Source organism: Arvicanthis niloticus, chromosome 2, assembly GCF_011762505.2.
Source record: "Arvicanthis niloticus isolate mArvNil1 chromosome 2, mArvNil1.pat.X, whole genome shotgun sequence".
Classification (NCBI taxonomy): domain Eukaryota; kingdom Metazoa; phylum Chordata; class Mammalia; order Rodentia; family Muridae; genus Arvicanthis; species Arvicanthis niloticus.
In genome coordinates this window covers 105,962,241-105,984,694 of record NC_047659.1, presented here as the reverse complement: position 1 = coordinate 105,984,694, position 22,454 = coordinate 105,962,241, and the positions used below count along the sequence as shown (strand labels likewise).

Below are 22,454 nucleotides of genomic sequence, written 5' to 3'. Positions count from 1 at the left end.
GGGAAGTAGACCAGCAGCGGAAACAACCAAGCAAAAGCATGCACATCAATTTCAGTCTGACTTCTGAATGATCCTAGAGGAACCCCAAGTGTGTATGGCACACCGGGTCTGGTCTCCCCATGAATAAAGAAGGCCAGTTCCTTGTGAATTCAAGATGGTCAAAAGGGGATTTACCTTGACATTTACATAGAGGGAAATTCTGCAGAGAAGCAGAAACTCTGCACTTTAATAACCTAGCCTCACTAAGCCTGGGAATAGGACCTATCACATCAGAGGAAACTGGAGCAGGTCCCCATCTTCATCCTTTTTAGGGATGATGGCATTTCTACTAAAGGCTGGTCTGATGACTAAATCGTGGAAAGTGTTTGGTTTTGGCACCATTTCTTAGATCAGTGGTTCTCAACATTCCTAATGACTCTCCCCTTTAATTTCTCATGTTATAGTGATCCCCAATATAAATTTTTTGTTGCTACTTCATAACTATAATTCTGCTACTGTTATGAATCATAACATAAATATTTCTAGAAATGGAGGTTTGCTGAAAAAGTTGTGACCCACAGGTTGAAAACCACTGCTAAAGAAACTTAGCAAATATTCACACAGGTTCAGCATCACTCAGGGATGCACTGACAAGGGACACACACATATATATCAGGGGATATATGACAGTCAAGTGTGCCAAGAAAGTGTCCTTTAGTCTAACTTTCACAAAGGCTTCAGCAGGGCTAGTCGGAACCTGTATGACTTCAGTATTTTATCCAATGTTGATAAAAACAGTCAATGTGACAAAAGTCTGACCTTAAATCACTAAATAGGCACACACCATCACTTCTATAATAAGCATCTGTAAACTGTGTTCTCACTTCTGAAGCCAAGATCCCATGCTAGCTTCTCTATTGCTTTTCCTAGAATTACAAGAATGGGGTTTGGGGGAACCTTTCAATGTACGGTGTCTTAACGTCAATGAATTATCATTTATTTGGACCTGGCTAGGTCAGAGTTCACATGTTTCCCTTCTTGATTTAAACTTTCTGTTTTGGGAACAACAACAACAACACAAAAGATACTATAAATACTTGGAACTGTCAAGAGATTCAGAAGTAATATATGTCATGAACCACAGCAAACCTGGGTAGAAATGCATTGTGCATACACGGGAACCAGAATGGTAATTTCTGTTGTTAGACACCAAGGCCTTTAAACAGCACTTCCCTCTCTTACCATGTGTCTGTCCTGAAAACTACATCTTCTTCTTTTGAAGGAAGAAGTTGCAGAGAGAACCAGATAGACATATTTAACGTTTTCCCTCAAGGTCAAACTGACTCCTCATGGTTGCAGAGTAATGTCTGCATTATGAATTTAGAATCCCAAGAAACTCCTGCATATTTGGTAACTGATTCTGTCTTATAAGAGACAGTTTCTAGAACATGAGTCATGGCAGTTTAGAAATGGGACTCCCCATGCTCCAATCTATAAGAAAAAGACACTCTAAACTGTCTTTGGAAAAGCCTCCAGGTAAAAGGCTATCCCTTTGAATATCTCAAAATGTAAAAGTAATGTTCATTTGCATAAAGACACATATCACGAACGGGTGAACTGTTCAGAGACAGCCACCGTTAGGCTAGGATGGTGATGCAGACCCTCTGTGTACACAGTTGCATCATGTTTTCAACATCAGTGTTGTCTTGCTCCCCATGGAAGTCTTTTAAAAACATGCTTTGCTGCCTTAAAGGTTCCTCATAATTTTTCTATTAAAGATTTATGTTTTTTGGTAAAATATAACTGTGCACATAAAGTTCATATATCCAAACTTCCCAGCCCTGCACATTTATGTAAAGCTGACATATTTCAGTGACCATCACCAGGCAAAAAGCAGAATACTGCCAGGAGCCTTGATACCTTCTGGAGCCTGTCCCTGACCAGATGTAATCGAAGCCTGGGATTCTTCTCCCCTCTAAACACTTACTGTGCAATGTTCAGTTACCACATTCCACGAGGAGAAAAGATTTGTGCTCACCTGTTAACACGCTCTGGATCAGATCTTCTGTTTTAGCAGGTGCCTTCACAGACCCTGAAATCAAAAAGATCAAAGAAGTGGCCTTTTCTGTCTTTCAAATTTTTATCAGATTTTTATAAGTGGTAGAAGAACACTTGGCCATCTGTGTTTCATCTCTAGCATGAGGGGAGTCGTGCCCCTCGTCTAAGTGTCTTTAGAGACAATGGCTAATTGTGGTAGGAAGTTGTTTACAATACAATTACTGCAAAAATTCTTTAGTTTGAAACTTGGATTCAATCCTATGCTGACAAGTAACTGCATGTATTCTCCATATATAGGGAGACATCCCTCCACTTGGACCAAAACAAGAAATTCAATCTCAGCAATATTACTGCCATCTTCTGGCAAAATCAGGAATGACATGATGAAAGAACGAATGCTGATCACAGAATTTCAACTTCAAGATCACTGTGCAAAGTGTGAGGCGTAATAGGGTATTTACACATCCTCATAATGCCTCTGCTTGTACACAGAGGAGTGGGAAGCAAAACTTTAGGAGGGGAGCCATTTTGAGCTAGGGGTGGCACATGTCAACATTTCCTGTCCCCACCAAGATGCATGAGGAAGGGCACAGCATCAAAACAGAAGCCCAATCTGATGACAAGAAAACATTGAGGCAGCTCAAAGTAAGCAAGGGACATTTTGAAAAAAAATAGAGAAATATCAGGGGTATGAGAAACAAGAAAGAATTGGGGGTTGTTACAGAGGGAAGGTGACCGTGGAGACGTGATAAGCAAGTGCACTGTGGGACCCCGAGTGCAAATCTAGGACAATCGATGGACCCTGGTACAGGGCAGGCCGTTTTTACAGAAGGCTAGCTTGTACCGGAAGTTTCTGTGTTCTTGCTGACTTTAGGGGGAGAGGAGAGTTTGCACCACAGATTCCGTAATATTTTTTAACTGATTCTGTAAGCCGAATTATTTTTAAGTATCACTTAAAAATCAAACTGTTAAAATGGCAAATTCTCTTTTATTCCCAGAAGAAATAAACTCCACTTCAGAAGCACTGCAAATGTTTGCGTGTGGTAGACAATAATCAGTTGGAAATGCTGTTTCTTGTTTATGGTTAACTATCTCCTATTACTGATTTCATTGGCTTTCTTAGCAGCAGAGTATCAGTTTGTGCATGGTTGATAAAAATGAGGTAGGATTTGTATTTATAAAACACATCCTCAGGAAAAGCACCCTTGCACACCAGTGAGAAGATCTGAACTTCACCAATGCCATGTTTCACTATGACAGAGAAGAAAAGGTGCACAAAGTCACACTCTCATATTTGATTTTATTTCCCTCCTGTTTTTTTAACGGACTCAACTAGGTGGATCAAATACATGCTACTTTTTGTCACTGAAACTCAACCTGCTATCAGAATGGCTTCTATCTGTTAAGAGACACACACATACACAAACATGTGTACACACCACCACCACCATCACCACCATCACCACCACTACACCACTCACAGACACCACATGTCACACATACACATGCACACACACATATACACATACATACAAACACACACATACACATCATACACACACACCACCATCACACCACTCACACACACATATACATAACATATACATATATACACATACAAACACACAGACACATACATATCACACACACACACCATCACCCCCCACCACGACACCACTCATGCATACACACATGCCCCCACTCACACACATATATACACACATATACATACACATACACACACATATATACACACAAAAATATATGTATATACCAAAACATACATATCACACACACCCAACTCATATACACATACATACACACATATTTATGAATATAAATACATATATAAACACACATACATATCACATACACCATCACCACATCACTCACACACACATATACATACATACACATATTAACATAGAGACACATACATGTCAACACAGAGAGACAAACACCACACCACACACACCACACACACCACACACACACACACACACACACACACACACACACACATATACACACACTGAATTAACTAGAGTGAGCTGAAAGGCTAACATGAGATGCATTGAAATGATAAGATCTTGTTGAAAAACAAGAGAAATGAATGTAGCTTTAGCTGAAGACTAGAAGCTGAAAGCAAGTGCTTTAGTAGTACCATGTGCCCTCTGACCTGGTTTCGCTGGCATTGTGCCCTTCAGGAAGTTCTTCATCATCTCCCAAATGAAACAACAATAGAACATACCCTGATGAGGACTAGGATGAGGAGATGACCGAACCCACATTCACAGCCTAGCAGACAGCCTAGCATAAGAGGACATTTAAGGTTACTGGAAAATCAGATGTTGGCAGAGACTTGAAGTAGAAGCAAGAATGTGCTTCTAAGGCATAGTTGCAAGTTGCTTGAAAAACTCTTTACGAACTCAAACTCTATCAGTGGATACATCATAATTCACCCCCAAATAACAACCAGTGACACAGGTGGGTCTTAGGTTGTCAGTAGAGCCAGGTGAGTACCTGTGAGGCTTCATAACATTCAACCATGTGTCCACCCTGTTGCCTACCCATCCACACAAAGGTAAGCTTATATCCCTCAGAGCTGTAGTTTCTTGGCCCTCAGAGGTGCCCAGAAGCTGAAGGTTGGAAAGCTAGCAGATATCACCATCCCACTGTTTACCTGGAGTGGGCTGGCTGTGTGGAGCCTGAGAAGGTGGCTTGGGTGCCAGGGATGCGGTGTGGTTCACTCCATTCTCTGCTGGAGTTGTCCTGGTTTCACTTGGAGCCTCAGATGATGTTTCCCCAGGGTCAGCCTAAGATCAATAACACCTTTTTTAAACTTTCTGCTTCATACTGTTTTTATTTTCTTCCTATACCAATAAGGCTACACATGATGGCATTTTTACCATTCCTTTGGAGTCTGAAATACCAAATTTGAAACTGTCAAGAAAACAAGATTAACTCAGCACAGTGTGAAATCAAGAAGTTGCAGGTTAATTGCATCCAGGGCTCCGTTTTCCACAGCAACTTGCCCATGCTCTTGGATAGAGCCTTCCCACACTGCCTCTGGAGCTCAGCAGATGCTATGCTTCCATCATATGAGAGAGTAGCAAAATATAATGCAAACAAAGGACCATAAAAACACAAGTCTGTCCAGCCTTTAGCAGACTCCTGCTATAGCAATAGACATGAGAGGCTCTGAGGAAGGATGGCTAAGCCCAATGTCCTGGGATAGACAGCCCTAGCTGAATACCCCGTGAGAGAAACAGCTAAACTGATCTCAGCCAGGTCCAGAGTAGCAGAGACGGGCTACTGAATAAATAACACAGAAGGAAATGTTATTTTGACTCATGCCACCAGCTTCCCTGTCACAGCAAGAACATGTATGTAGTGGGTAAGAGTGCACACTTTGGAGCCAAATATCCCTGGATTCAAATTCAGTCCATTAACAAGTTACTTACTTCTCTGTGCTGTGTCTCCATCTTTATCCATGAGGGTATACATGAGTTAGAGATCATAATATTGCCTATCTTATAAGGTGCCTTCCAGGATCATGTTACTAAACAGGTAATGTTTAGTAAGTATCTAGAACACTTTCTGGCTCAAGCTAAGTAAGTAAATGTATGAAACAGTTAAGATGGTATGACATTACCAATGGACAAAATTAAATGTTATCATTCCATCCACTCCAGCAGCTACGCCCTATTCAAAATAAACGTTCTATAAATGTCTGTTGGATCAATGGTGATCCTTATAAAATAATTGCCTCTATAATGGCATAGTACTCCAACAGTGCTTTCCCACACTCCAAGTGCCTGACAGCTGGTTTAGACTTGCTTTCTATGTCCACAGCAAGTTTTTCTGGTGACCACTTTATCCCAGCATGTTTCTAGGTAATGCATTTATAAGGTATATCAGGAATATTTTTTTCCATGGGTCACCTGGATGTCAACATTGTGACATTTTGGCTTGTAATTACAAACAGCAGACTGGAAGTTTTACTAAAGGAAAGAAGAAGTATAAACAACATCACAGATTCATGTTCCCATTTGCCCCCAAACTCATTGCTTTTTGTTTTTGAAACAAAGCCTTACTCTACCTTGAACTCAGGATCCTCCTACAGCCTCAGAGCTCGCATTGGTTCAGTTCCTAAATTATTGATGACTTAAGTCAACAAATAGCACAGTTTATTGGCCAGGTCTCTTCAGTGTACCTAATCTCACCGGGATGGGGCAGAAGAGAATAAGTGTTGGTACTAGGCCAGACATCAAGACAAGAGCCTAGCCACAGAACCTAGAAGAATTATTTTTCACTATTGGGAAATTACATCTTTTGACAGGTGGTTAATGCTGATTGGTTAAGTTCTGGTACAGTCACATTAAGTTAGCATCCATTAGAGAAATTCTCCCTAGAGTCATGCCAAGAGGAATGATGATATATTCTTTGTTCAACCAGACATTGCCAATGAAAGTTTCCTGCTTCAAATACTGTGTATGGGTGTGGGTTTTTGTTTGTGTGTTTTCTGTGTTGGTTTCCTATGTTGCCAGACTTTTTCATTTAGGATATGTCATACATAGAGAATGCTTCTCTTAAAAAAAACAAAAAAACAAAAAACCAGAGTTAATGAACTGGAGCTATAAAGTGGTGGGCAGGAAAATAGAAGCCATACCTAAGCCCAGCGGAAGCTCTTATAAGTGGGACAGTCATGGCTCAGTTACCACCTATACCCAATAGGTATCAAAGTAAGATGAAAAATTAAATATTCATATAAACTTATACGTTTTTCAAATGACCTAAAGACCAAAGTTCACCTCCAGGGTGTGTTAGACTTAGAACAGCCTTCTGCAAGCCCTGACTGGAGAAACAGAGTTTGCCTGGAATCCCCAAGCCAGAATATTAAAGGGATGCTGTGTCTGGAAATGCCCTTGTCCAGGAGCCAACAAATGTGCAGCCCTCACTTCCTCCATCCTACCAGACACACGTCAGGAGAAGAGGGTAAGGAAGGCGCTGATTAATAGGGTCTTTGTGTAGTCAGATCCATTACTGAGCATCTATGATGGTAAACAACAAAAGACTGATGTCTGAGAGTCTTGCCAAGGGATGTGTGGAAAAGCTGCAGCTTCCCCATTAGGGAAACTGATAACAGAGGACGATAAGGATTCTGTGGGCTGGATGATGCTTCGCCTTGGCTTCATCTCAGCCCAGTCGGGTGGACCTCACTTTTAGTACCATGGCCGAGTAATCAAAGATGGTACTGAAAGTCAGCACTAAACCCTATTGAAAGGAAGCCAGAGGTCAGATAGGAGACACGAGAACTTATTATAGTTTACGGTCTAAATGTTTTAAATATTGTAGAATTCTATTCTACAATAGTGGCAGTTTAAGGAAGCATTAATATGATAATAAGTTATAGCTAAGATAGTGACATACAAGAAGGTGAGGGAATTCCTAAAGAACTCACCCTGCTGCACTAGAACAACAGAACAACATTCATATTAAAAAAAAAAAATAATATGCTTAAATATCAACAGTTGTGAAATACTAAATTTAACTTTTTGATATGATTTAAAAAATTAAGTCCTTCCAACATGATTTATGTGTGATCTTAAATGCAAAAACCAGATTTTCTGTGTCCAGCTCAAAGGAATCAACGCTTTTTACTATGTTTCTCCCCAGGCCTCTCCATAATGGTTATTTTCATGTGTTTCAACAAAACAAGGAAAAAATTTTTCCTCCAAAGTGCTAGAAATTATGACACAAATAAAGGTACCAAAGATATGTTCTTATAAACTTAATGGGAAGACCCCCGGGGATCCAATGACATGACTTTCAATTAAGGACACTCCATATGGTGGAACTTCAGTTTCTTTTACTAGATTTTTGCTTTTAGCCTCTGCCACCTAGTGGTCATATTGATTTACTGCAATATATATTTTAAAATAAGGCCCAAAATGACTTTTAAATTCTAAGATTTCATATTTTAAAATTACATCTTTCTCAAAGTTAAAGTAAAAGGCAAATTCTTTAAAATACACCATATGTAAATCAGTGAACAGATAACTAAACAGTCATTCTTACAGGTTTTGTAGAAGGCAACCTGTAAGGTATGATGTACAAATAAATAGAAAAGACGAGTGTCCTGGACACAGAAATTTTAGTTTTAATGATCAAGCAACTGAGAATAGACATCTTAAGAATTCTGTCAAATGTTTAACATGAAAGTAAAGTGTGTTTAAACTATGATATGTTACTGGAGTTATGAGAAGAGATGTTATTGGTGTTATTAGAGGACACTAGTTATTCCTGAGTCCAGGGTTGGTCAGATGGCTCAGTGGGTAAAGGTGCTTGCCAACAAGGTTGATACCTAAGTTTGAGCTCTGGGACCCACATGGTGGAAGGAGGGAACAAATTCTCAGAAGCTGACCTCCTATGTTGAGGTATATTCATGTATGTACACCCGACACACACACTAAATAAATAAATAAACAAATATAAAGTTCATTAAAATACGCTGTCCCTTCCATGTGGCTGGTTAGGATGACAGTATGTTGCCTTGGACCCTGGTGGGTAAGGGTGAGGTTAGCCATTTTCCCAGAACACCATGAAGGAGATTTGTAATTTCAGGGTATGCAATCCAGTCTGCTGAGGACGAAATGTGGGGAGTGTTTATGGCTTCGTTAGAGACAGCATTTCGATTGAGACAGCTTTCCAAAACATATTGTTAAGCTCTACCTAAACTTTCCACTAGCTGAATGAACTTGGCTATTGTACTTCTCCTATCCCTAAGAAATGCAGACTCAGTCCTGAAATAAAAACACATCATGGCTGGGCTTTTCCACCTGCGTAGGAGTGAAGCACACTGGCATTTGCAGCCTACTTTGAAATGCATTAAAAATAAAAATAGATAAGTGGATAGAGGAATTTATATGTGATCAACTGAAGATGGGACTTAATTGTGGACTGAGATAAGAGCATCAATTTTACGATTCTTTCAAGTTCCACTTGTACTTGAAGGTTTCCGAAGAGTCCGGTAGTACAAGTGATGAGCAAAGGCTTTAAGTAGTGTGCCCTTAGAGAGTAGATGACGGCATTAGATCACATGGAACTGGAGTTACAGATGGTTTTAAGTCTCCATGTGGGTGCTGGACACTGAACCTGGGTCCTCTGCAAGAGCAGAATGTATTTTAACCATGGAGCTCATCTCCTGCCCTGTTTTTCAAACATCTTCATGAACATCTAGTATGTAAAATTAGTTTTGTATCTTTTGCAATCAATGTCCAGCAAGCTATTTTCATAGAATGGAATTCAATAGGCTCTTCACACATGAAGGCTGCACCACCATTTAAACCAAGCTAGCGTTCTACCACATATTGACGTAGGAGTAACCACTGCAAGTTTAATGTGTGACCTTTTATTAATTGACGTCACTTTCATCTTCAGAAGTGAGGAAGACAAAGTATGATTTTTCTCAGGGGGTATGTATGTAAATATATATCCATACACATGCATACGTACATGTGAATATATATGTGTATATATATGTATGTATATATATGTATATACATATATATACACACACACATACACATTCCAACGTAGTAGCTGACATATAGCATTAAAATAACATTTATTCAATAAATGAATTGATGAATGAATAAGGGGAGGAATACTCCTAAATTCAGTTTCCTGCTGGTACATAAGTACACTTCATTGGCAAGGTCCTAAAACTATAGTATATGCTGAATTTTATGCTGCAATCAGAAAAAAAAAGTGTTTGAATGAATGAACAGTAAATTTATAAATGGAAAGAATGAAGCTTCTTCTCTTACTACAGCTGACTCATCACCACAACCGGGAGATCAGAAAGCTCTTAAGTGTGAGTGCACACAGCCCTGCTGACCATTTTATTCACATGTCAGTATCTATTTGAAGAAAATCACAAAGGCCACAGGCATTATAGACTCTGAAATGTGTGCAAATTTTTATAGCGTTTACGTGCATACTCAGTATTCTTGTAGATCATGGTTATACAAACAATTGTACTGTACTGTTTAAAAGAATTACCAGGAAAAGGTTTTCATGTTCATTACAGAGGCAACTGTTTTAAAAATTCACCATCGGTAGTTGGTTGAATACACAGAGGCCAAACCCACAGATGCACAGAGTTCCCACCACCTTCCTTAGAAATGTTTTTATAAAGTTTTTAAGGAAGTCAGAAGCACTGAACTAGAATTGCAATAGGGAAGGTATCTTGGCTTGGCTTGTCCTTCTAGAATGCAGTCTAAACACCCTTTGCATCCATTCTGTAGGGGTGGAGCTCTGAGATCAGGCCAGATTGATTTGCACAGACCATAGCTAGACAATACAGGATGGAGGAGTTCAGAAAGAGTTTCTCCAGGAACACTTCCTGGGTTTCTGTGATTAAACTGTATTATGGAGGAGATGGGATGGAGGGGCTTTATCTGAGGAGAGCCACACCTTTGCTAGAAAGGATACAGGCCTCTAAAGCATTGATTCTCTAAGTGTGGTCCTTGGGCCATCACCAGCATCACTTCAGATCCTTAGAAATGCAAATTCCAGGGTTTACTCCAAACCCAACTGCATCAGATAGGGACCATGCATGGGTTCTGAAAGAAGGCACCCAGGTGAAATAATACTAAATGCTAAAAATACTGAGAGCTACTACTCAAAACTACTCAAAATTTAAAATACGACTCAAAACCATGAAGGTTGTTAGTAATGCAGAATTTTATGCCCTGTGCAAGATTTAATGAATTGGCATTATATCATGATTTGTGGGTGATTTTTATGCACAATAAAATTTGAGAGTTGTACGCTAGAGCAGGGAGAAAGCCTTCATTAATTGACAGCCATACTTTTGTACTCTGTCTGCTGTTGGGTATGGCATGGACAATGATTCCAGTAATTTAAAAGGATGCACCCAAAGCCCTGAACTATAATCCACTGAAAACTGTCGGTACACATATAGAGATTTGTGAAAGCAGCAGGAGCAAACCAGTGGTTGGTTTGCTTAAGTTCCAGTGTCTATGGGGGTTCTTGTGGGATCTAACTTTTAAATGATTCACTCCACAATTGCAAGCAATCATTTCCTCCTCTAAAAATGGTGGCTACCCTGACTGTCTTAGGACATTCAAAGAAAGTGGCATGTAACTGTCAAAGCTATATAACTTAAGGGATGACAAGGAAGGTGTCAGTTTTTTATTCTTTAAGAAACAATTTTATTGACTCTGAGAATTTCTCACAATATATTTTGTTCATATTTTTCTCTCCTCCAACTGCTCCTATTTTATCTGTCTTTTCCTACCCATCCAACTTTGTGTCTTCATGTCTTTTAAATTCACTAAGTCCAATTTGTGCTGCCCATGTACTCTTGAGTGTGGCGCCATCTAATGGAGTTTGGAGGATCAACCAGGGAGACAAATGACTCCATCCCCTGAACTATTAATTGTCCATAGCTCCTCAGATGAAGGAGCCTACCTCCCTGCTCTATGCCATGGTTTTGTGTGCCTTGAGCTTGTGGAGGTTTTGTTCATTCTGTCACAACAGCCATGATGTGTTCATTTGCACAGGTGCCCTGCTTTCAGGGAAAATACAAAGAACCCTTTCTTGCTAACAGTTTCTGGAACATCACAGCTTTGTTATGTGGTGGTGTGGTGTAGATACGTTTTACCCAGAGTAGGCTCCACAGGCCAGGAGATTCTGTCAATGGGGCTTATTATTAAAGAGGCTGAATATCAGGCCCACACCCAGACCCACTGTATCAGGCTCAGCTTGTCACCATCATGTCCTGATCTGGATGTAAAATTTGGAGACATGCTGGTATACATGAGGAGTTGAGAGATTGTATCCCATCTCCTTTGTTCATAAATTGTGTGGCCCTGGGCAGGAAATTTAACCCTTGAGTACCTATGTCTCCTTATCTTCTAAAAGGGGGAAATAGAAATTATGGATATCTTAAGACACACGTAACAGAGGGGCTGGCAGCTCCTGCCTGCAAGCCTAGTTACTTATTGGCTGAAGCTGGTAGGATCACAAGCTCATGACCTGTCCAGGCTGCAGCAGGAGTTCAAGGCCATCTCTAAACAGTTAATAATAGCTTGGGATGTATCTCAGTGGTGGAATATTTGTCCAACCAACCAAAAACCAATTAATGAATCAAATTTCTACTTATGTTAATACACTGCCAGGTACATGGAAAGTAGCAATGTTCATTATATTTACTTTCCCCCTGGTCCTCTGATATGCTGCAAAAGATCACTGTAGAAACAAACAAATAAACAAAAATCCTAAAAACAAGAAGCACCCCTCATCCCCAATAGCCAGATCCTAACTTCTTGACATATGGCCCAGGGCCCAAGATACCTAATAAGGACAATGAGAGCCTAACCCCTAATGGTTTCTAGTACCTCACCCCAAAAAGTCACTAGGGAGTACAGGAACCCACTTCTTCCCAGGGGTGTGGTTCTCTTTCTCTCAGGGAATTTGCCTACGGTGTTTTTATCTTTATTTTTATCTTTAATATACATTACTTATTAGAAGTTTTCTATCAGGCACAGTAGGTAAAGGCATTTGTCACAACACCTAAAAACCTCAGTTTAAACCCTTAGACTCCACAATGTAGAACGAGAAATGAGTCCCACAAAGTGAACTCTGAGCTTGGCAAGCACTCTGTGGGCCGTGAATGTGCACACACAAGTGTGAAGAGTCATGATAACTTTTATCCCCATGCCTTGGACATACCATCAGCATGGCACTCTGAGAATGGTATGTCTAAATGTTTTATTTTGACATTAAAGTCTGTATGGAATATTTTCTGACAGATATATTCAGTGACATTGTTTTTCTTTATAGATGTATTTTAAAAGTAGAAAACAAGAAGTATTGCTGATATTTTATTTGGCATCTTACATTAAGATATCTGGACTTTGAACTGTTATTAAAATTTTAGACAAAATCATACACAGAGCATTCTAGTATTATCTATATCAATGACTGACAGTGTCTATATATTACTAAAAAGTTACTTATGTTTAACATTAACTTAAACATTAACAACTAAAAAGTTGTTAACATTAACTTTTTAGTTGTTAATGTTTAAGTTTTTAACTTGATTTTTAGAGAAATACCTCTAACTGCTATATACCTAGGATTGAGGATTGAGATTACGTTTTTGTTTTGTTTTGTTTTTATTCTGCAGCATTGTTGACCAACAACCCAAACAGTGATTTTTGGAATGACAAAAATACTTGGGTGCTGAGGGACACAGCGGTCTTCCCAGAACTTGGGAAACAGATGCAGGGAGATATACAATTTGGGGCTAGCCCAGACTATGTAGCAATAAGCTGGCTAAAAACAAAGCAAAAAAAAAACAAAACAAAAAAAAACAAAAAACAAAACAAAATGAGAAGAAAAAGAAAAAATGAAAGTGCGTGCAGCAAGTCTCCATGTAACCTTCTAAAGTCCAACCATAATTTACATAATACACAAATATAAGCATCACGGTCTAGACTCAAGTTATTTAGGATATAATTTGAATTATACTTTTTTTACATGGTATATAATTAATGCCTGTTAACTGAACCCAGAGGGGAGCGGGAAACTTCAGATTTAAAAATATCTTAAGAAGGTAACTGAATATCCTATTAGAAATCTAGGCCACAAACATAGTCTTACCAAATACAAACGAATCAAAACAATCTTAGATAGCTCTTCAGAGCACAGAGCAAGAAACTTAGAAACCAATTGCAAGAAAAATCATAGGAGCTACACAAGTACATGCAGATAGAACTATACACTCTTAAATCACTGATGGGGTACTGAGAAGATCAGGGAGGAAATTTAAAAGGTTTTGGCATCCAACGAAAAGGAAAACAATTTAGGAGAACATTTGTCATGCTACCAAGACAGTTGTAAGAGGAAGGCTTGTGGCTACGAGTTCATACACTGCTGTACCCCTGTAAGCTGCAACAACAAACCTGTCCTGGCAGGTGTGTGAGCATATGCATGTCATGATGCCCATATAGAATTTCAATGGTAGGCATTGGTTTTCTCCTTCCACCATATGTGTCTTGGTGATGGAACTCAGGTGGTCAAGTTTGGTGGAAAATACCCTTACCAACTAAGGCTCTCAGTAGTTCTTGGTGAGTATTTTCTATATTATAATATATCACAAATCACTTGGAAAATCTTTCATTTTAAATCAAAAGCAAAAGAATATACAATGATTTAATGAAGATCACTTCCTAGTGATTTAGTTGCTAAATCAACACAGAAACATCTGGAAACTCCCAAAGCAGCAAGATATGCACTATTCAGTACAACCACAGGATAAGGCACCATTGTGGTCTAAAGAATGCCAGAGAGAAAAAAAAGTGGAAATGTTGGTGACTCATGTAAAGTCACCTTTTGACTCAAGGCTGAAATCCATGAAGGTGTGTTCCAGCGCGCCATGTCTGAGGTGTGATACTATAGAGTCCATGCCGGCAGGTATGTAGAACTCATGTTATGGTCATAAATTAAGATTGGACTCCTCCTCACCTCCTTCTTTACTTCCTCTTCATCCTCCAGTGTCAATGCAGCCAGCTGCTTAGCTCTCTGTTCCATCAGATTGACATATCGGATTGGGTTTGATAGAGCTTCGATCACATCTAAACAGGGAAGATTGCAGATCAAGGTTTCTGGAGGAGCTGACTCTCCATTGTCCATCTGTGCATATAGCCCATCATCTATCCATGTGCATTCATTCATCCCCACCCACCTACTTATTCATGTAGCATCATTATTCTTCCACCTATAACTCCCTGTAACTCTCCACTCAGATGTGTCATATGAAGTTTTACACGGGTCAGGACTTTGATAAAACTTCAGAGAGAAGTCAAAGTCCCTCAGTTCTGAAAGCCAATGATAAGTATTTCAAATCAGGATTTTCCAACTGTATCTTCTCCACCTTCCTTTGGAAGATTTTGTCTATCCCAGAAATGGTCTCCATACTTAGCTTAGTTGGTTAAATGTGATTCATAAATAGAGACTTTACATAAGGTCTGTCTTCCAAATTATTGGAACAACCCAAAGACTTGTCAATTTGAGAGCCATTTGCATGGCAATGGCTAGGCAGAGAAAGTTCTAGCTTTGGGGCCAGAAATATGTGTTCCGAGTTTCCACCAATGGCCAGTGTCTTTTACTCCCAGGACCCATGGTAATTAAAACAAAACAAAAAACAAGCAACCAAACATTTCAAAATGTGACTTCTGACTAAGTTAATTCCTGTTAATTTAAGACTCCATCCATAGACTTGATCAGAGATCTGCTACCAGCGAAGGCAAACTCATTGTACAGAAAGGCTCACACGACTGACTGTTAAGCATCCACACACAAGAAGTTGTGCTTATGAGGCCCACAGTGCCCCAGAATTGGCCCAGTTAGCCTTCCATCAGGCAACGAAGATGCAGTTGACCCAGGTGGCACTGCTTACCTGCATACGTGTCTGGCACATAGTCTTTGACTTCTATGTAGACAAAGACAGCTGGCAGCATCAGGGGCTGGTTCCTCTCATTCCGAAGGCAGATGTAGTGATAGCCTGCAGGATGACAAGGACACCAAGTGTCACCTGTTGGTTTCACAGTGCTAGCTACATCCATTTGCACCCGTGGTGTTCTACAAACAGACCACTTCCTTCTCATCTTAATCACACAATTCTGTTTCTATTTTTGTTTTTTGTTTTTGTGTTCTAACCACATTTCCCCTTGCAAACTGTATGTTCCAGTTTGAATTATTTGTCCAAATATATCCTGTATAATGAATCATACTTGACCTGATTTTGTGACTGGGGATCTGCTTTGTCCATGGGACACTGGTGCTTTGGGGCAAGCAAAAAGTGAACATGCACATGTAGAATTAGGCACTTTTAACATCCCTGTGGGTTGGGAAAAGGAGTCCTTACGTTGGGTACCACCACTTCAACACGCACCCCAAAATGAGCACAGTGGAACAAAAATGAACCCAAATGGCACCCCAAGTGCACAATTGTGTCACTGAGCTTAGGATAGCCCAGCCAATTCTTATGTTGTGGCCAATGTGCTTGGTCTCCCATGAGCTCAGGCTATCCCAGTCAACCTTTAGGCTGTGGCTGATATGCTTTGTCACACAGGTTCCCATGTTGGAGGCTGTGTGATCATCTAGCTGCAGCTTTCTGACCAGCTGGAGTCATAGGCCTGAGCTACTAGGTCTTGTCAGAGATGGTTCTTGAGCGTCATTCTCATTAAAAAGACTGAGTGTGGCCTTACCCAGTTACCTTGTTTCCTGTCTGGTGAGGTGATCCCTACCGTCACTTCCTCTAGGAAGCCTCCACTGTTGGGCTTTTACCAGAGGAAAAGCTGATTAAATCATCAAATCTTGACCTTTGTAGCCTCCAAAACTGTGCATGAAATAAACATCTTTTCTTTCTAAAGCAGTCTGACTCCGATATTTTCATTATAGTAATAAAAAAAGAAACTAAAACTCAGTGCTAACCCATAAGACTCATGAATCAGGGCCCGAAAATACTTGTATGTGAATTTTCAGGCAGCTTGTTGTGACAAGTATTGTGGCCAGAGCTGACTTTTACAACACAGCAACATGACAAACATGCACGACTACTAGACTGGCTTGAGCAATTTTAAGGTCCCTGTAATACAGCACAATCATGGAGGAGGAATGGTTCCTAAGTCATTCTTTAACGAAAATCTCTCACCACACTATGCATACCTGGCCGAATAGCCTGCACTGGCAAGATCCGGTGGCCAATAAATTTACCTCCTTCTTCATATGCTGCTATCCTCAAACAGGCCAGAGAAGGCAGAACTACCTGTGGGGATATGAAGGATTCTGGTTAAGAGAGCAAGCAAGTCCTAGAAAGAACTAGAATAGTATTAGAAAAGGTAGGCCTGTTCTTCTAGAAGCCGAGTATCTACTCTGTCAATTTAGGTTAAAATGTTAAGTTGCCCTTCTGTGAGGTAAAAAAAAGACACAAGCAGAAATAGGGCTGCATGTGGATATACCTCTGTGTTGAGTACCATGTGAAGGGCATTTGAACCAAAGGGTAGTTTCTCATTACACACAAATCATCAATGAGTAAAGTATCATGAACTCAGGTAGGGAGTCAGATCATTATGCATGTAGGTTTTTATAGGAAGCTACTGTGATTGATTAAATCAAATCCTAAAAATAAGGAGCTGGGGAGATGGCTCAGAGGTAAGAATACTTGTTGCTGTCAAAAGAGGATTCAGTTTCAGTTCCTAGCACCCACATGGCAGCTCATAAGGGTCTCTAGTCCCATTTCTAGGTGATCCACCTGCCTCTTCTGATATCCGTGGGCACCAGTATGTGCTGCACAGATTTATACACAGGCTGAACATTCATACAATTAAATAATGCTAAATACTAAAAAATAAAATTTAAGCTTTTATAACCTTCAAGATACAACTGCTTTATACACCCATAACCAAATAACTGCTTCTTTTTCCTTTGTTTAAAACACCCAGAAAAACTTGCCTCTCACAGCAAGCATGAGACCCACCTTTTTGAATACAATCGGTTCTTCTTCCCAGACAGGATTTACAGCATTTCCTTGGGATGTCTTGGTTTTAAATGCTTTCCTCCTTGTGTCCACAGGCAAACCAAACATATCCACTTCCACATAAGTCCCCACTTTCTTATCAGAGAGAAACTGACCTGAAATAATCTGGAAAAATATCAGGAAGGCTTTAACAAAGAGTAACAAAGCATCAGAAGACAACTCTTAGACAGTCCAAGGCAGCCTGAGTGGGAAATCTTACAATGAAATAAAAGGAAAGAGTAGAAACACCATTCTTCTTCCACTTAAGGAGGTGATGGAGGAGACTGGGAATGGGGAGGTTAGGAGCCAATCAGATGGAGCAATATGGGAGCAATAAATGAGCAGCGTCCTTGGAAGTCACCGAGTAATCATGACCTCCAGTTAGCCATCTGTATAACCGTCGGGCTCCTTTGTCTAGCTACAGAATTAATCACTGTCATAGAGTTAAATAAGAGTTAAGTCTACATATTCCTATCACAGTTCCCATGTCTTCATCTATCTATAATCCAGTTGTCAACATCTTGGGGACCTGTGATAAAGGTTAACGGACACAATAACACAGGACCAACTCAGAGAGATTTCCAGGTTCCTGCCTCCCTGACTCCTTCAGGATTTCTCACTACATCAGCTGGGTTTTGGCCTTTCTCAGCTCTCGCCACTTATGCTCCTGCACTACTGTGCTGTATATCTAGTCCAACCATTGTCTTGGAAGTCCGGTCCCTGTTACAGATGATCTCAGAACATTGCTAAATAGCTCGTGACTTTGTTCCAAACACATAACCTGGGATTGCTCCATTATCCCCTGTTCCTGCTGCTTTTTCTGGAATGAAGTATAGGGACATTTTATTTGTTCCCATTAACCTCTATGACAGGTGACAGATTCCTTGGATGTTGATAACTTGGTTACACAGAGAGGAAGATGTGGGAGATGAGAATATGTAGCCTTAAAATCTCATTCAACTCCACAATATTGAACTATTCAGTAGGGAGACAAAGCAGGCTCACAATTGCATAGATGGGTAACTGAATAGGAGGAAAGGCAATGGTAAGCTTTGTGAGTCCACACCTGCAGTCAATCTCTGCTGTTTAACTTGGGTTCTAACTCCTGGAAGGCTTTGTACAACATGTTTCAAATATTCAAGTGAAGTGAGTCCTGCCAGGGATTCAGATGTACTGAAGTTTCGGGTGCTCATGTTGTTTGCTGATAAGCAGATCCCTAAAGTAGTAATGATCCCAAGTTTCAGTGTTCTTGTTAGTCCAGTGGGATGGTATATCAGCACAATAGCTTGTAGATCTGCAACTGTAAAGTCCCTGCCAGAAGACCCACATAGAGGAGATATTACAGAGCCAATAGGAACCTGACTCCAGGTTTGGCATAATGAGGGAGGCAGGTGGAACTCTATGCAGTGGCCTATATATTGGACAGAAGCTGCAGAGTAAATTTTTGGTTGGGCTCTTAACTATTTCTTCTTCACCCCAACTTTCCTGTATCTATGTCATGGTTGTATAATCCTTTCCACTGTTAGAGTAAAATTTTCAACACAAAATCAATAAGCGAAAAGACATATGGGAAATATGAGAGATCTGAACAAGATCAAGCTACTGCTACAACAATTGATGAGAACGTTTAAAATTAGTATTCTGTCACTGCATTGTGTGTGGTGTATCTTACGAGTGTGGTTTAACTGTTCTTCACAGGAATTAAACAACATTCGCTGAAAATGGTTTCTTAAATATATTTATGCAGCACCGTTTTTGTTTAGTTTGCTCTATAGTCTGTGGTTTGGAATAACTTCAAAAGATATAATTACATTTTGAAACTTTAATATAAGGTGACTCACTTTGAGGAGAACCAGGGACTGACAGGAAAAGCTGGGTATGGAAGTAGAGACCTGTCATCCCAGCACTGAGGCTGTGTTGGAGGAACTGCAACTTCAAGGCAATCCTGGGCTACACTCAAATTCTAAGCACTTAGGATGTAGGTCAATGGTAGAACACTTGCTTAGCAGGTACAAGGCCTTGGTGTGTGTGTGTGTGTTTCTGGGGGTGTTTGGGTTAGATATTAAACTGTCAGAGGATGGTGTGAACAAGTTTTTCACATGATTTGGTTAAGGTCAGTCTGAAAAATGCATTTATGTTTAGTTTTGGAAGTTTATTACTCATACAGCTATTCATGGAAACACAAAATAAATGAGAGTTTAAAAAGTAAACTTTTACTTTTTATAACACTCCAGTTTCAACAACCACATGCTTCCAGAATCCATGACCAAGTTCTTTATAAAAATGGAGCTTTCTTCTTTAAAATACTTCTTGACATCTAAAACTTCTCTTCTTACATCTATTTCAAAGGCCGAGTTAAATGATTTGGAAATCATTTTTAGGATAAGATGCATAGTTAAGAAAGCAATCCTTTAAGGTTATTGAAATGGCTTTTAGATCCCTGAATACACTGGTGGACCATAAACCATGATATGGTAACTTGGCAGCTTTTGTTCAATATTTAATAACTAGAATTGGTGAGAGCTAGTGGAGGGGAGACTGGAAGATCTCCAGACAGACAACTGGCTTCCTTGTGCATTTCCCAGTGGGATGCTTGCACTCAGAGAGATCTGTCTATGGGAAGTCTCCACTTCATTCTTAAGCTTCATTTACCCTCATCTTAAGAATGAGACTCAGCTCCTTTATTTCTATGCAGTCTGGGGAAATTTCTAGTGAATATTTGATCCTTAAAAGGAAAGAAGTATGAAGGAGTCCTCCTGGCTCATGAATTTTTAATGACAGAGATACTTCTTTATGCAGAATAAGTGAGATTTCAGCCTCTTCTTGGGGATGCATTTGGGACCTAGGCATCAAAATTAGGGGGTGGGGACTGTGGGTGGTAAGGGTGGGAGTGTACGTACCTTAACAGATAAAGTGTTGGCCACTATCCCATCTACGATTCCTTCGGTAAATGGATCAAAGTGCTTGTCGGGCCTCCTCATGAACTCTGGCTTCAGTCTATAGCCGCTCTTCCCATTGTACTCATACATGCCCATGTTTATCTGCATAGCTAGATCTGATGACCAAAACCACACAGTGTGAGTGCATCAGTGCTTAGAAACTGTAGAACAAGACTGAATAATACTTTAGTTCACTTTCCCCACTGCTCATTCCGGTACCGGGAGATAGACACTATTAGAACAATTTAGAGAGACACAAATTAAAAAAATAATAAAAGGAGATGCAATCCCCAAATTCAGAAAGAACACTGCCAACAGGCTGGTTTATAGTCTGGATACCTTTTTGATCCAAATACATTTTTACAAACATTACTCTCATTTTATTAAGCATTTTTTGGGCCTTAATTTTAAGAGCTGTGTAAAATTTCTTTGAATACTTATATTTGAGTTGATGATTTTTTAACAAGTCCATGCTTTGGAAACATTTATGTTTCTAGTGAATTTTCAGCATTTTACATAATTGTTTTAGTGGATATCATAACGAAATTTTTAAAAACTTTGCATTCGTTTTGCTAGAAGTAAAGGAAATTGTTGAGTCAAAAGGTAGACACGTTAGAAAATCCTGTTATTGCTTAGGTAAGACTTGTTAAAATGTTCTCCAGAGAGTTTAAATTAATCTAATTGACATAAGCCATTTCAGAGAGTTTATTGAGAACTGGTTTTTATATAGCTCACTTTGAGAGGTGCTTTTGTTATTTGTTAATTAATTTATAGGAAGACATTTAAATGCACATTTCTGTGATTAATTGCAACCAGTATGAATTGTTCAACTCTTTTCAAGTGGACAAAGGTTATTGGTCAAAGTCTTCTTAACAATCAGTGCACTAAATGAATGCTTAATTCATTATAATTGCTGAGATTAAAAATAATAACACCGTTTAGAGCCTGGGAGCTCAGTGGTGGAGTATTTACTTAGCATGTGGCAAACCCTGGGTCAAATCAAAGCTAGATTTGATTCACAGCACAAAAAATTATAAATAAACGAAAATAAAAAGCAGAACAAAGATTTTAAATTCTGCAAGCACCGAGGAAGTGTCTAGCTGTTCCAAATCAGTCATGAAGTGATTCATTTGTACTAATGAGGTCAACAAAGAGGTAATGACAGGGTGTTTTATTTCTTTCAGAATTCTAATGTAACACTTTTTAAAGCAGAGAAAATAAATGAATTATTAATAATTCATTTATAAATAAATAAATTTATTTATAAATAAATAAATAAATTTTTCTATTGCTTTATTAAACTATTATGATTTGACACTAAAATTGGACAAGGTAACTTAAGGAAACACAGACCTTTCACCCTTGAAACAGTAAATGTTGCTCAGGAAACTGCATTGTTAAACAGTACTAATTGGACATAGTAACAAAAAGAAAAGTATTAGGGCCAGTGAGATGGTTCAGCAGATTAAAAAGCACTTGCTACCAAGCCAGAAAAATTGAATTTGATTCCCAGGACTCACATGGTATATATAGAGAGGTGACTCATAAAAGTTGTCCTCTGACCTCCGTGTGGATGCTCATACACAGACCCCCCCACACACACACACACATGCACACGTGTGTACACACATGCTCCTCCAAGATTTTAGGGTTTCTAAAACAAAATGGAAGCCCTGGGTCACTGTGTCCCGGGAGGCCGACTGATGTGTTAGTAGGAGACTGAAAGTGATCCATTGATCCAAATTAACAAAAGGGATCATATGTGTTAGGATATAATTCTAACTCAGTGGGGTAAATCTTTAGGTTCCAGAAGACTGTACACCATTGTCAAATCTGAACGGGTTACAGGCTTATGTTCCAAA

At 39.5% G+C, this 22,454-nt stretch overlaps 1 protein-coding gene across 1 annotated transcript in view; it reads right to left on the bottom strand.

Annotated features, from left to right (window-relative positions):
* Positions 1–22,454, bottom strand: part of Plcb1 (phospholipase C beta 1) — a 664,193-nt gene that overhangs the window by 102,443 nt on the left and 539,296 nt on the right. Inside the window, 7 exon segments of the mRNA XM_076929813.1 lie at positions 2,018–2,071; positions 4,721–4,853; positions 14,599–14,708; positions 15,533–15,637; positions 16,804–16,903; positions 17,615–17,779; positions 20,554–20,708. Coding sequence (XP_076785928.1) covers positions 2,018–2,071; positions 4,721–4,853; positions 14,599–14,708; positions 15,533–15,637; positions 16,804–16,903; positions 17,615–17,779; positions 20,554–20,708 — 822 coding nt within the window.